The sequence below is a fragment of the Scaptodrosophila lebanonensis genome, unplaced genomic scaffold, assembly GCF_003285725.1.
Source record: "Scaptodrosophila lebanonensis strain 11010-0011.00,11010-0021.00 unplaced genomic scaffold, SlebRS2 tig00000001-arrow-pilon, whole genome shotgun sequence".
Taxonomy (NCBI): domain Eukaryota; kingdom Metazoa; phylum Arthropoda; class Insecta; order Diptera; family Drosophilidae; genus Scaptodrosophila; species Scaptodrosophila lebanonensis.
This window is the reverse complement of record NW_022060529.1, coordinates 810,952-827,028: the sequence shown is the minus strand read 5'-3', so window position 1 is coordinate 827,028 and position 16,077 is coordinate 810,952. Positions and strand designations below refer to the sequence as shown.

Below are 16,077 nucleotides of genomic sequence, written 5' to 3'. Positions count from 1 at the left end.
ACGAGAATCGCAAACAGCTGGCATACAAGAAAGTAAAGCATTAAATAAATCTACTTAAAATGAGAAGCAGGATGTATTGAATGTATAGAGAATTGGGCCTCCTGGTACTTTACGTATACTAAACCAAATAAATAGTAGATATATGGATGTACTGTGTGTCATGTATGTATATTATAAAGCAAGGAAAATTCTGATCTACAAACTTCTTTATGTCTCTGCATGTTTGAAATCAGCTAAAAATTCAATCTAATGGCATGATCAAAGAAACCGTTATTGTACACATTTTTTTCTAATAAAGACAAATAAAACAGTGCATTTAAAGCATGTGGAGAAATATTTAAACAGTGTTTTATTCATCGCATTCAAAAAATAGTATTCGCCACTTTCATTTTAAATCAATCTGGCAACGCCTGACCCGTGCTACTCAACAGCTGTGTGCGTGACGTCAATTTTCTAGACAACAAATAGCCATAGTCCACATTTATAAAGAATTAATAATAATGACTGACTTTGAATGGCCCTGGGAGTACACATTTCCTCCGTTTTTTACGTAAGTTTTTAACGCTCTTATTAACCATCGAGACTGTCACGGCGTTCTCTCCCTTCTCCCGCAGTTTGCAACCACATGAAGAAACCCGTCAGCAGCAATTAAAAGTATGGTCAGATCTCTTTCTTAAATACCTCAAACATAGCAATAAATTTACGCTGAACATCAACGAACAAGACTTGCCGCTATTCCACAATGAATCTCTAAAAAGGCGACTACCGCCGGAGTTTGTACTCACAATTCTCGAGCATTTGCAACGCAGCGGACATGCAGCGCCGTTAGACAAGCGTCGACAGGAGTGGCAGGTGTATTGGTATACATTGGACGAATACGGGAACATGGTCTATGAGTGGGTGCAGGAGACGGGCCAGGTGAATAGCGTGTGCACGATCTATGAGATAGCAAAAGGAGAGAACACAACACAATGCCAATTCCATGGGGTCGATGAGGCGGTATTGGTGAACGCACTACGGCTACTGGAGGAAAAAGGCAAGTGCGAGCTCATAGAATTGGATGACAGTCATGGTGTAAAGTTCTTTTAATATTTCGTGTATTTAACTCTTTGTGTATAAAGAAAACTTTGTTATTTTAATCCCATTCAATGCAAGTTGTTTTTCATTCGCAACGATGACAGATTTGTAATCATATTCAATTTAAAGATTTAAATTTCTTTGATAGAATGCAAAAGTTATTGTTATCATTTAATTGTACTCACAATAAGCTGCCGAAAGTTCGCAAAATCAACGTTAAAAAACGACAAATTTATTAATCGAAAAAATAGCAAAAGCCATAAATAATTATGGGCGTCCTCACGCATGATTACATTAATGCCAATTATAATATCTTTGAGACTAGGCAGCTAGTTATTGCGGATTAATCATCATCATCATCGTCGTCGATATCTAAATCATCCAATTCGCCGGCTAAATCGACGAAGAGATCTTTGTTGATGGGCGCAGCATCATTTGCTGGCGCACCAGCAACGCTGGACGAGGTGGGGTTTTCATCGCCTGTGTCAGCCGCTGCATCCTCAGCTGCTGCAGTTTTGGCTGCTTCTGCTGCCTGATCCATTAACCTCGTGCTTGATGCAATTGTTCCCGAACCATCGACTTCCTTGGCAGCCAATGAGAGAGCTGCCAAGTCGATTTCCTTGAATTCAACGGCATTCTCATCATCGTCGTCGCGTTTATAGACATCAAATGCCGCATCGCCTTCCTCCATGGGCCCATCATCAACAAGATCGGGATTGAAGCTAAACATTTCACGACCAGAGATGCCAAATTGTTTGCCCTTTCCATAATCGCTCTTTTTGCGTTCCTCCTCAGCTGCCAATTTGTCCTTCTTCTCTTGTAACTTCCGTTTCTTCCAGGCTAAAAATGTTTCCAGCGTCACTCGCGTCTGATGGGGACCCAGCGCGGCTCTCTCCTTCTCAATTAAATCGACCAGCGAAATTTCTGTAGGTTTGTCCTCCTTCTTTTTGTCTTTTTTCAGCACATAGCCTTGTGGCAAAGCATGACGATAGATGCATTTCTCGCCATTGGGGCACTCCCAGAACCAACCGTATTTTGATTTTTCTACCGCTTCAAGGAAATATTTGCAAATCTACGAATGAAAATTTAGACATAAAGTGTATGCAATATTTTGGTTGTGTTTTCCAATTTACAATGTCCGTTGTGGGCCGCCGCTTTTCACCAGAGTGCTTTTTGTCGACCACCTCCTTTAGCTTGGCATCGTCCCAGTTGGTCATTGGATCATCTTCAGAGTCCCGCATATCCACGTACATCGATCTTTTCTCCACCTTATTTTCTAGCGAAAGATCGTGCGAAAACTTACACTTGTCCCCCTTCGTACAGGTACCCTGCTTGAAGAACGCACACACAACAGATTTCGGATCAGTGCCCTTCTCGACCTTTTGCGTTTGCACTGGCTTGAAAATCAAGGCCATTTCACGCTGTTCGGCCAACTTTTTCTCCTTCTCATCTTTGCGCTTGTCGGCATCTGGACGCGGATGATGGCCACCGGCTTGCACCTGCTTCTGTACTTGCTGTATGAACTTTTGCTGTTTGTTGCCCTTCTTGTTCTTCAGACCGAAGGTCTTGTCCTGCAATGAATACGTTTTGTTGACGTTGAAGCTTTTAGCCCGATGCAATTTTCGTGCATTGAGGTTATGTTGGTGACGGCTTCTTATCCGACTAGCATCTCTGAATTGTAGCTCACCTCAATAATCTTCTCCTTTTTCTTTTGTTCGGTTTTCTTACTCGGTCCTGGCGCCTTCTTAGGTGGCATTTTTCTACTTAAACAATTTTATTTATGTTAAAACCCAACAGAAGCCCACAGACACACGTTCCTATGTGTTTGGGAGTGTGTACCCATTGAATATGGATTTATTACTGGCAGTTTCTTTTAATGAATGTGGCAACTCTAAGAAGCAATGGCTATCGACAATGGTGATTTGAAATCAAATTTAGCCGTTTCAAAACGCGCAATATTTTTTGAAATTTAAACTATACAGCCAAATTGGGCCTGCATATGAAACCTTTGTGTTATATTAAAAAAAAATGCAAAATGTATTTATTCAGGTGATCTTATTGAAATTCATTATTATAAACATATTTGCATAAAAAGAAAATTCAAAAATATAAATCATAAGTTACAGAAATAAATTAAATACAAATAAGATTTTATGTATTTGGTTTTTGTATTTAATTGTTGATTTTAAATTGTGCTGTCTTTTTTTTTGTATTGCACTTTCTTATTCATATTAGCATGTGCGCCCGTTTTGAATTATTTTGAAATTTGTATGCATACTTCAACGCACAGGCTCAAGATATATGTACATACATATGTACGTACGTATTTCAATTATCTGCTCGACAAATCTCCCCTTCGCAGCCAATGCTGAAATTGTTTTTCATACACACACATACAGCAGACGCACGCACACATGCAGACATGCAGAAGTGCCGGTCTCTTCGTGTGTGGTCTTTAATTCGTCGTCATGGGTGGTCTATTAGCTGCTCTGCTGTTGGCTATATGCATGTCTGTATATGTATGGATCTGTGTATGTATGTATGTTGTATCTGTGTGCCCCCATTGATCATTTTCTCATTTGATAGTGCGTGACGTTTTGTGGAAGCGAGTGCGGGCTATTGCCATTGCTCTCGCACTAATTTATGCTTTCAGCTCACAATGGTGGGGTGCCCATTTTTGATCCTTCCACAGATACAGCATCCGATCGACGCGACGGTCAGTAGAGCTAAGAGCTCTTGCTCATTTATTCGAGCATAAAATTAGCAATTATTTGTTTTTTTATTTGCTTTTTAAGCGTTCGCGGCTCCTGAGCGCCTCGGCATGTGGCCCGCCGAGCATTGTGTGTGGTCCATGGCCATATTAAAATTTTAGCTTTAATTTGAAGGCACACACACACACACACATACTAAATAACGACAATCTTAATGTGCCATTTTGTTTTTCTAGGAAGCAATGTGTGCGCAAAAACGATTAAAGTTATTTTTTTATTGAATGGTTTTAAATGTGTTTTCTAAAAAATGTGCGTTGAAAAATTGAGTAAGGAAATTAAATAAAACTTAATGGGCATCTTTTTATTTTATTAGTAGAGTAACGAAGCGAGATCATGGGAACTAAAATCATTTTTTGTGACTGCCTGAAGAAGCTATGGATGTATGAATAGTATGTATGTATATATGTATATGTATGTGTACATTTATGTGTACACTGTTGATCCCTCAAATTTCTATAAGTAAGGCTAAGAAATATCGTACAAATACACATACCATCTTAATTCCCTAAGTTTGCTAATGTCCATCGTATTTAATTTATAGATATAGCAAAGAAAAACAACATTGGTCGTTATCTATTTAAAATTTTCTTAGCTGAATAGAGCTATGTATGGTTGTTCAGTCTAAGAAGGCTCTCATTTATCATTTTCCGCAAGCTGCAAGAACTTCAAGACATCTTTTTATAGTATATAGTGAAAAATAATGATACGAATAACCTTTTTATAAAATAAATGTCGATAAATTTTTAGATAAATTCAACCTTAAATCGAAACCAACACAAAAGTTATGCAATTGGAAATTTTGGTTATCAAAGGAAAAGATAGCAGGCTTTATTGCATTCGAAGACAACTTCGCTGCTAATTGCTCTTTAAAATACTTCTGGATTTGAATAAAATGAAAATGTTGAAATCATATTAAAATACGTATTCACTCAGGGAAGAATTTAGAAAAACAATTTCACAAAAATTGTGCCAATTGTGCTTATCATTTCATAAGTCGAAAAATTTTGTAAAACAGTTTTAAATCCAAATGTATATTAAATATTTAACGGAATTTCTTAATTGGTTCATAAATCAATGTAGGAATTATCGAATTTTTTACACGTGCTAAAACCATTTAATAAGTTTAGTTCGATAAACAACTTGTGCAATTTTTGAGTAGAATTACTCCATCATTGCCTAATTCTGTAATTTGGAGTTAAAGAGGTTCGACTGTATTTTATATTGTGCACACATTTGACATAAAATATTCAAGCCAGCAGCAATAAAACAATGTATCAGAGCAACAAAACTGCAACAACCAGAGCAGCTATCAATGTTGTTGACAACACGAGACCGTTTGAATCAAGTGCAAGCGGCAGCAGCAGGAGCAACATGCAATGGAAAGCCTACAATTATGTGGATATAACTGTGCGTGCGTGTGTAGTGCTGTTGTTGGTTGTTGACAGACAACAGCTGCAGCAATAGTACGCACGTAAGTGCAGCAAGAATTTGAATTGAAGCGCAAGCAAGCACAGAGGCTGTCAATTTGTTGGCTGTTGGTTGGTTGGCTGATGTTTCCGTATAATTTACAGCAGCGTGAAGATCAAAAACAAGTAACCAGTAGCCGTACAAAAATAAGGCGTAACACAAACAGCAACAACAAAAGAAACAAGAGCAACATGTTGCACTTGCGCGCGTCCCCTTTGACAACATAACGCAACAGAGTGGCGACAAGCAACAACTGCCAGTCGGGGCAGAGCCAACAACAACAGCAGTAGCATCTCCATCTCCAACATCTTAGCCTCGCAGGATCGCAGTTTCTTGGTGGTCCAATGCCAAGCACGGCTGTCTGTTTGAAGCTCCCAAGTGTAGCGCTGTCAATCTTTGGCAAAGGCAAATGTTGCTACTGTTTGTTGTTGCTACTGCTCCATCTGTTGTTGCTGTTGTTGTCACTACTGCGGTTGTTGTTCTTGTTCGTTTCAGGCTGGACGGCAGCAACTTGCGCCTTGGGCGGCCATCAATACACAGAAAGACACACACATACAGTCAGATAGCATATATGTATAATTGCTTATAGCGCCAGTTGCAGTTCCGGTCGGTTGAGTATTTGTTGTTGTTGTTGTTGTTGTTATAGTTGTTGTTGCTGCACGCGCTTTCTTTTTTTGCGGCGCCGCCAATGTCTCGCAACATAGAGCTGTGCGTGATCGTCAATAGCTGATAATTCCTGTGTTTTCCGTGAGTGTAAACTACCGCGAAATTCATAAATTGGCAACAATTCTCAAATTAAGAAAAATGTGCAAATTCGAGCCATTTTGTTAGAAAGAATCCCATTTGAATCCAAAATACTTTCATGTAGCTGTATCGTAATTGAGAAACATTTTAATGTATTGAAGAAACAGCTACTACCACCCATAATACGAATAATTATTGAAAGAGGGATAAGGAGTTGCCAGAAGTTATTTTTAAAAACAATTTTGAACAAACTTGACCCGAAGTTGGAAGTATCTTAGTAAATACATTCAGCATTAAAATTATAGCAAATAGAGATTTTCTGTTCAATTATGTTTAGAAAAATACAGTCATGGAACGATATCTCTCCCAGACCAGACATCGCTGGTGACCGGAGACGTTTTTTGTTGTTTATAGAACACTACATAACTATATTGACATTTCATAGAAAACATCCGACGTAGGCAAGCAAAAAAAGGTATTAAATGTTCCCTAAGCTTAACTCTTATATAAATCTAAAAATTTAAAAGTTGACTTACGAACAAATTGTATTATATCGCTGAATATATTGAACGTGAACGTGCGTGATTGTAAATTGTGCATGTCACGCGCACAGCTCTACCCTGCATGTATTTATGTACATATGTATGTATCTATAAACATACGAATGTATGTTTTTTGTTTGCTTGTATGTATGGAGGCTGCCACCCAAGTTGGCTTGCTTGCGGGTCCCTTGCATCAATTGGTTGGTTTGTTTGTTTGTTTTATGCTGCCATGACTTAATAGCCGCTTTCATTGGCCAAAGCTTTGAAAATTCAATAAGGACCACACACACACACACACACAAGCACACACACAAGCACACACACGCACAGCTGGTGTCTTGGTAAGGGCAGGAGCCGACCGCTGTTTTCTTATCTCAAAACAGTAGCCGGCTCTTAATTACAACAACAACAACAACAGCAGCAGCAGCAACATAGAAGCTACAGTAAACCAAATAGGGAACGAGCCACTGGTCTAGCTATTAAGATAAATCGGAAACGGAAATCGCTAATGAATAATTTCCATATTTTATGTTGCGATAAATGCTAAGCAACTAACATAAATTGTAGCTCTCCGGCGACCAGCAACAACAACGATCAGCCACTAAACAGCTAAATTTTGTTGCCGCCGGCTGTGGCTGTTGTTACTTACCAACAGAGCTCTCGTGTCCGCCTCACCTGTGGCAGCTTTAGCTTTCCAAAAAGCGCGCTCCGGGCCCGATTGACCACCCAAGCAGCAGCTCGTTTGCTTGTTGTAGCTGTGGTTGCTGAATTCTGCCGCCACAGTTGCCTTTTGCTTACGAATGGCTTTGAATAAAAAATATAAATTTTATTTGCAAGTCTTGCCTGTCTTTAGTGGGCAAAGTATTTTTGCAATTTACAATTATACATTTCATTCATTATATACTATTTATCTTCCCAATTTCTCTTCATTTTCAAATATGTATACATACATACATACATACGTAGATATATAATAGCCCCCACATACATACGTGTACAGCTCCAAACAATACTTTTCTACATTTTTCATTCGCATTTTCATACACAACTAAATACACAAAAGTTGCGCAATATTTTACTCACATTTAATCTTTACCTTAAGCCTTTTTTAAATATTTTTGGCAATAACAACGACAAAAGCCTTGCCCCTCAGCTGACAGCTGTTCTCTCTTTAAAAATGCAGATGTGAAAGTAAATATCAAAAATCATACAAGTAGCTGTAAATTAACTTATGCAGCTAGCATATTGGTATGGGCGTAGCAAGGATCATGCGAATTGAAATATAAATAACAAAAATTATGCTGTGATATGTACTTATATTGATGTAATGTGCATAACATGTTTAAGTAAGCATAAATAAATCGCATTTCATATTAGATTCATTTTAGCAAACTCGTATGACAGTGTATAACAGTGTATACCAATTGAGCTTGATATTTGCAGACAGCAAACCGCCATTACGAAAGAAACGACAAATTCACGAAATGCAGAATAACTGCATATGATTTATTTACATATATTTTATACTTTATGAGTTAATTTTGAGAAACTTGCAATTAATAGTCTCTTGTCACAAGTGCAATAAGATATTGTTACATTGAAATTAATAGTTATGTCAAGAGCCTATACATTGTTTAAATTTAGAATAAACAAGGTCTGTTAATATGTTGCTTTGAGAATTGCAAAGTTGGGCCGATTTATCTATTTCTAGTAAATTAAGTGCTTTTAGGGCTAGATGGCAAAATCTGATCAGAACCAATACTACAATACAATACAATACTACAAAAAACTCATATACCGAACCAATTTTTATTAACATTAAATGAGAGTAGTAAAGTTGTGCCTAACGATGAACTCCTTTTTGGAAAAAATTACTACTATTATAGATTTTGCAAAAGTAAAACCCAAACAATTAGCAATAACAATTCAATCACATTATTGGTTTGGTTGTACACAATATAATTGAACTTGAATAATTTCTGGCATCAAATTATCGATGGCCATATAAATTTGGCTTTATTCGTACATGCATACTTATTTCTAAATATTTTTCTTTATGGGGCGCACTGCTCGTTGGGGCCACCAACGATGATGACGACGGGCGGCCGCCATCAGCGCCGCCATAATAAATGATTGATCGAACGCGCGCGTTTGTTTGTGCGTGTGCTAAAGAGAGAAAGAGCGAGATAGGGAGAGAGTGTGTGTGTGTGTGTGTGTGTGTATGCCCGAGAGGGTGGTGGTGGGGCATGTCTTGGCGGTGCGTTTGATTGATGCGCCTTTGCTGAGGCGGCTGATATTTTTCACGCACTCACATATTGGCTTGCTGGTGTTGTTGTGTTCGTTGCTATTCATGTTGCCGGATGGTTTGTGGCTGGGACTGTTGTTGTCGTTGTTGTTGTATATTGCTTTTGGCATCTTTATGCTTCAGCACAACTGTCAAAAGATTTGCCCACAACATCGCTGTCTGTTTGCAGCATGCTGTGATTTTTATCGCCGTCCCACAACGACGTGTGTGGTCCTCCACCACTGGTCCAGCACCATTCAAGTTTCTGAACATCCCGTCGTTTTCTCTTCATTGCTCTTACTCGACTTGTTGTTGTATCTGAGTGCTGTGGTTCGATTCATCGAACACTCGTAGCTTGCTTCGATTTGGTTCGGTTTGGTTGCCTCTGAATGCTGTTCCTCATGCAGATGCAGATGCTGCGCTCGCGTTTCATGGCTGTCCCATATTGTTCGGACTCAATGGGCATAATTAATTGGTCCCTTAAGTTGATGTTTGCATATGGCGCGTGTTAAACTCATGCACACATACTATATAATATATGTTTGTGGTCAATGCAACAGGTACACTCAGAAAAAAGCATTTGCTAGATTTCTTAAACAACGCCTTAAAAGTAAAAACTGACTGACCACTTTCAGGGTTGAATTGTTGTTTCTTTCAATCCCCAAGGGGGCTTTGTGGTATTTGCTATAGTATCGATATAAAAATGTGTGTTGAATTGAACGACAAGTATACCAAGGCATGTAAAAGCAATTGCTACTGTAATTTAGTTATTTATAATATAAGAAATTGAGATTCAAGCCTACAATAAACGTTATTCATAGAAAAATCTAACATGGATTTCGTTTTCAAATGAATCAAATAACGAAGAACATACATAATGTATATGGGTTCTTCTTTGCAGAAAATACACTCTGATTTGTATAATATTGGGCGATTTTGTGCATTTTTCTTAAGTGTATGTACTCGCTTGCCAACAATGCAATTGGTAATCGGAATGCATAGAACAGAGATTAAAATAGATGGATAGATAGTAATGATTTATTGCTTCTTGTCATTTTTTCTTCATCTTTTCCTGAGTTTGCGAGTTGTTTTGCTCTCCTCTGACCTTGCTGAAATGGGAAACGGTCATCATGTTAATTGCCAACATCAACAGTTCTGAAATGGACAACAAGGTCACAGTTTGTAAAACAGTCACAGTAAAACTAAGCAATTTCATTGGAACTACTAGTAGAACTGAAAACTCGGGCAAAGGTCAAACATAAATCGCTTTGAGCCGCAATACGTGCTACTTTTGACGAAATCGTTAACTCACTGCTCTCTACCTACTGTGATATATGAGCCCTCTGGCCAATTTACAAGGCTCGCAGTTATCTAAATAACAATATAACTACATTAGCCATGCAACACAAGTGTAAACAAATATCAAATGAGAGTACGATTGTAGGGGAACTTGTAAAAAGTCGCCACCATTTAAAATACTAAAAAGTGGTAAGCAAACTTACACAGATAGTTAGGTTGTAGATAGATATACATATCGACAAGAGATATAAATAACGAAATATTGGAATCATAAAAACAACCATATTAATGCCATATGATCCGCTTGGTTTTAAATCCATGTTATTGGTATTTCTGTAAGATCAATTAGGAAGAATTTTCCTAACACTATGAGCACTGGGCCTGAGCACTGAACAATAAGAAAGAAGGTGATCTATGATTTTATTTTCCTCCTCGTATCTAAGAGTAGTCGCACTACCTTGAAAACTGTAATAATTTTATCTTTGGGAGTGTTTAATGTCCAGACATTAATATGATAATGATATTTTCTTTTGATAACGCGATGCATACTTGAAAGTACGATTTTGTATGCATACATGTTTAATGATCGTAATCAGATGGAAGCTTTTACGGTCTGCATAAATATTATAATGAATCCAAGAAATTTCAGCGTTTAACGCAATGAAAACTTAAATGTATCAGAAGAGAGACGCACGAGAAAGAAAGTAGCTCCTGGGAGAGTGAAGAGGAGATAAGAAACAATTATATACTTCTATGAATATAACTCGTAGTTAGGTAGAAAGGTCAAGGCATTAATGCACTTATTGCCTCTTTTCGATCAGCGAAAAATCTTCTCAATGGGAAAGTTAAGCTATTCCCGACCTGAGCTATAGAATCATAGTTTTTTCTTGGTTTGTCGTTGTTCAGCCATACATGTACATTTTAAAATTCTTTCTCTTCAATCATGTGATCGGTGTCCAGTGCATTTATTGTGTCAGAATTTTCAGCACTACTCGTACATAAATGTCAAAATGTTTACTAGGGACAACAGATCAAAGCTTAAATCAATGAAATAGCTCTGATTGCAAATCCAATGGCTTAATATCGTGTTTATTATCAAACACCTAGCATACCAAAGTCGTGGAGATCAAAATATTTGTATAATGCTATTCACTGTTCAATCAAATTTCGTTTTCTTCATGCTCGATTCGCTTTATTGATGATTGCTCAATCAAGTTGCACAGTTGCGGTGGCGGCGAGCATTCGGCGGTGAGCCACCAAATTGCCTCGAATCTTATGAAAACCAACTCTGGACATGCGCCCCAAGACCCGGCCCCCATGATCATATTTTCAAATTTAACGCAAAGCCACGGATGAGGGAGCAAACGCCACACGGTGGCAGTTTGCCCGGGAGCAAAAAAAAAAAGAGAGAACGAAACAGAAAAGTGGATAGGGGAAAAAGAAGGCAGACAGCGCCGTGTTGGGTACGCGGCTGGAGATCAAAGCAAGCGCCAAAATGAAAATTATTACAAAGTGATGTAGCATGACTAAATACAATTTTATGTATTTGTAGTTATATTTCTACACTCCATCAGTATGGGAGACGGAGTCAGACTCAAAGTCAGATTAGCAGTCGGTCGTTTCCATATTCAGTTGCGTCGTGGTCGTACCTGCAATCGCCTCAGAGACGGCCAAGCTTCAAAGAGACAATTGAGCGATCCGGTGGAGGCGGCCACGGCGTGCGCACAGGAGCCATAAAATGGAATTACACGCACTTACACAACCGCATAACATTTGTACAAACAATCGCAGGCAGACCCATCTATACATACAAGTATGTACCTAACTACATACATACCCATATATCTATATAGTCAGATATGTGGGACTGTGTGAATGTGAGTGTCTGTCTAGATTTGGCCTAAATGGAGTTGTGCGGCGGCATTGTAAGTGGCAGTAAAAGTCATTTTGAACACGCAGCGCCTACTAAGTGCCCTGACCCATTATAATCTTTTTGTTAACCGCTTAAGTAGCATACGTGAGTCATGCAAAGAACCAAGACCCGGCCCAGCCAGCGCTGCAGCGTTCATAATTGCCAAGGTGTCGTCGGCATCGCTCAGGTGTCACCTTATGCGGGTGGCTTTCGCTTTGGGTAGCCGTAACTAAAATGATAACAGTTTGGGTTCGTTTCCTGTTGTAAGAGTATGTTCATGGATTAAGGGATTACAATTGCTGAAGATTTTTAGAGCAAATTGTGACCGCTGCGTGGGAATCACTTGGATGCATTAGACAATGGTCTTTGCGTCCAATGATGGGTAAAAAAAAAACACTGTTAGCTTGTAATTTTCGCAAACTGAGTGAATTTCTTGAACTAAGTTCAAGCTCCAATATGCGAGGGAACATTATACCATTCAATGGTTAATGTTATTAATACGGGATGGCTTCTTATTTTGTTCAAACTGTAAATCTCTCATAACTGGAAAGAAGCCTGAATGAATATATTATACTTGTTTTTTAAAATTCATTTTAGCTTTTTAGCCAAAGGCGAATGTGTATTCGACTTAAGATTGGGAAATTGTTTTCTAAAGATTTTCTAAGATTTAGGGGGCAACGACCCCTCCCCCTCCCCCTTGCGTACACATTAGTACTTCATACTAGAGTTGGGCACGGGCCGTGTTTTTTGTCGTGGCACTTCGTGCCACGCGTGGGCCCGCGTGTTCGTGTTGTAAATTCCGATTTCGTGCGTGGCCGTGCGTGTTCGTGTTGAGCCAAAAAGGCACGACAAAACACGCACGAGGAAACACGAAAGAACACTAAAATCAGAAAACGAAGCACCCAATAGTCAACACGACTTTTCTGAATTTTTTGACACTAATAATTCAAAAAAAAAATTAAATTGGACAGGTCAAGAATGGATATTGAAATAGATGACTATATAAGTAGTGTAGTTGATCCAGGAATTTGTGTGCTAACATTCTGGAAAAAAACAACAAAATGTAAAATGCTACGGCAATTATCAAGGCATATACTCAATACCCCTGTCAGCTCTGCAACAAGCGAACGAGTTTTTTCCACTTCTGGACATATTTTAAATGAGCGACGTACTCGGCTTCTTAGCTCAAATATTGATAAGATAATCTTTCTGAATAAAAATTTGTAATGTTTATATATATATATATTTTTTTTTTAATTTTTATATTTAATATATAAAAAGTTCGTGTTGGGCCGTGTTGGGCCGTGTTAAGAAAAATTTTCGTCGTGCGTGCGCGTGCGTGTTTCTAAAAGTTAATTTCGTGGCCGTGTCGTGTCGGCCCGAAAATAGCCGGCCCGTGCCCATCTCTACTTCATACTTTAAAATAATATATACTTTTAAAATAATATTCTACGTTCTTGCTGTAATATATGTATATACATGGCAGTAGCATGTATACAGTATACATGAATATAGCGGGCATTGTGCATTATTGACTCTTAAAAATAGTTTTGGTTTAAAAGATACATTCAATGTTTATATTTTCATATTTATAATAATATCCGACTACACTACATATTAAGCGAACAATCTTTATGTACTTTAAATAAATAAATACAAGTGTAATAAACAAAAATAGATTTAAATGCAAAAATGCAGTTTCAGTGCTGAACTGTCGAAACAAAATGATTTTAGATTCCTTTATCTGACATACCTACCTATTGATAACTGCCCTGACCCCAGATACGGTGCCCTTTCCATGTTAGCTTACAAAAAAATCTATTCAACTGAGCGTACGAATTCTTTTTAGAAAATTAACTAGACTTGATACTTTAAATTGATTTTCAAACTGAGGGCAGCACCCATTAGAAAAATTATATATTTTTCTCTCCGTTTGCACGCCTCTTTATTTTTTTCGCCACCAGTATTATTCAACTAGATTTCAATCATTTTGAAGTATGTATATAAAAATTGATCAATTATGTAAGAAAACATCATTTCAAATTGTTAAATTTTACACTTTCGATGTCGCACGGGACCAACTTTATATTAGTTCCACGATCACAAATCTTCTTATTTTTTAGCAAGTTTTTTTTACATTTTATTGCATTGGATTCCATATTTTTCAAGTGTTTTTTGTATAGTGCCAAAAAGTCTTACCTTCTTTTAGTTCTAATACTAAAACATTTCTTCGGGATGTCGTTACTTCCTCAAAACCTCATTGCCACAGGCATGCAGAAAGCCTGCCAAATGGAATTCATTTAAGCCGCTTACCAAGGCGCAACCGTAGCCGAGGCTCATGTGTGGCAGTAACGCAAACGACTCAATACCGGCTACCGATTTACACAACCACTACATTCATAGTATATGCTATATACTTACAAACTTGCCATTGCCTTGGCGTGCAGCTAGCGAAAGGAGGCAGGAGCCGTTGCAGCTTGCCGTCGCGTCGTTGTGGCAGTCAGTCAGGGGCATGATTGCACGTATAGTGGAACAAATTCATGGCATACGCGACGATCAAGCGCAGCACCTTAGCAATCAGCAAGAAAAACAACAACAATGGGCAGAAAACAAACATCAAGTGGACTTGAGTCGGCAATGATCTTTATCGAAATGCGCTGCATTTCACTGCCAGCTACTAACTGCTAACTACGAGTATATGTACTATATGAATTGCTCTTCTAACTATTGAGGCTCTCCAGATTCCTCGAATAAAGTATGAACAACAATATATTTAATTATGTGGAATGGAAAATGTTTTGAACGTTTTCCATCGCATTTTTAGCTTTGATTCTATATGAACTTATTCTTTTTGAATTTCAGAGTTTTAGTTTAGAAATATCAAAACTTTAAAATGCCTAAGAGAAGATGAGGGTCCAATTCGTTTTGAAGATCCCACGAAATTCAACTGATTTGTTGCAAATATTGGGTATTTTATTTATTAATTGTTATTTCTTCAATCGGAATAACTGAACGTTGTATTGAACTAGTTAAGGAAAGTCGCCAATGCTGCGCATAGTGTTGTGACTTAAAATGGAATTAAGATGAAATGTTGATGGGTGTGGGGTAAATCGCTCTGGGCTGTGCGGCTGCCACTGTTCTACGCCTTAATGCGATGCGCAACGTCCGAAGCAAGGCAAAGCACCGTCGAGCCACAAGAGCAGAATTTGAAGTTGTGTCTCGGTCTCGGTCTCGATCTTAGCCGCAGTCTCAGTCTCGGTCTCGGTCTCGTCTTCAGCTTTGCAGCGATGGAATCAACAAGAAATGTTTAACAGTTTTGGGACTATCCATACATAATACATACTCGTGCATACATGCATACATACTTGTATGTGGAATAGCTATTGGACACACACTAAACACACACACACACACGCAGATGGTCAGCAATCCGGATGTGGCTTGATTCTGGCTACAAAAATCTGCCCCTGGCTGGCTCAACTTCTTTCTATCTAACCATACGTAATACTTGTACTTATGAAGGTAGGTTAATTTTGAGATTCATGGTGGCCCGGCTACTCGACGGGTGTCTGTTGGTGGCCCCAAAAAGTTTCCGCTCGCCAGTCGCGGCCCTTGTGCTTCCCCTTACCACAAACCGTTTCAGCTGCATTCGTTCGGCCCTTTCGTTTTGCAAAAAGTTTAAGTGGCCGTAATGTGTAAAGTGGGATTAACATTCGTCGCGAGCTACTGTAGGCAGGACCGAGACTTTTCAGTTTGTCTTTGCTGTTGTCTTTGTAGCCGTTGCTCTGAGTTTAATTAAGCGAATAATCATATTTACCAAAGGAGTGAAGAGTGGCTAAGTGAGTCAGCATATTTGTCTTTCATTGTTTTTATTTGTTTTGATTTTTTTGTTTGTTGGCCAAATGTTTGCTTAGCTAATTTGTTCTGCGCTGTCGGCATTTCAATTGAAATTCGGAAGCAAATTCTTCCAAACCCTGGTCT

The 16,077-nt window shown here is 38.5% G+C and overlaps 2 protein-coding genes across 2 annotated transcripts; one reads left to right on the top strand and one right to left on the bottom strand.

The window, feature by feature from the left end:
- Positions 1-445: 445 nt before the first annotated feature.
- On the top strand, positions 446-1,149 carry LOC115626130 (vacuolar protein-sorting-associated protein 25). Its single transcript, XM_030521386.1, has 2 exons — positions 446-550; positions 615-1,149. The coding sequence occupies exons 1-2, from the start codon at positions 501-503 to the stop codon at positions 1,087-1,089; spliced, it is 525 nt and encodes a 174-aa protein (XP_030377246.1). The 5' UTR covers positions 446-500; the 3' UTR covers positions 1,090-1,149.
- A 129-nt stretch (positions 1,150-1,278) lies between these two features.
- LOC115626120 (zinc finger CCCH domain-containing protein 15 homolog) lies at positions 1,279-2,903 on the bottom strand. The gene is made up of 3 exons (XM_030521377.1): positions 2,765-2,903; positions 2,211-2,648; positions 1,279-2,149 (listed from the first exon to the last, which is right to left on the bottom strand). Exons 1-3 carry the CDS (start codon positions 2,831-2,833, stop codon positions 1,421-1,423), a joined length of 1,236 nt encoding a protein of 411 aa, XP_030377237.1. The 5' UTR covers positions 2,834-2,903; the 3' UTR covers positions 1,279-1,420.
- Between the last annotated feature and the right edge of the window lie 13,174 nt (positions 2,904-16,077).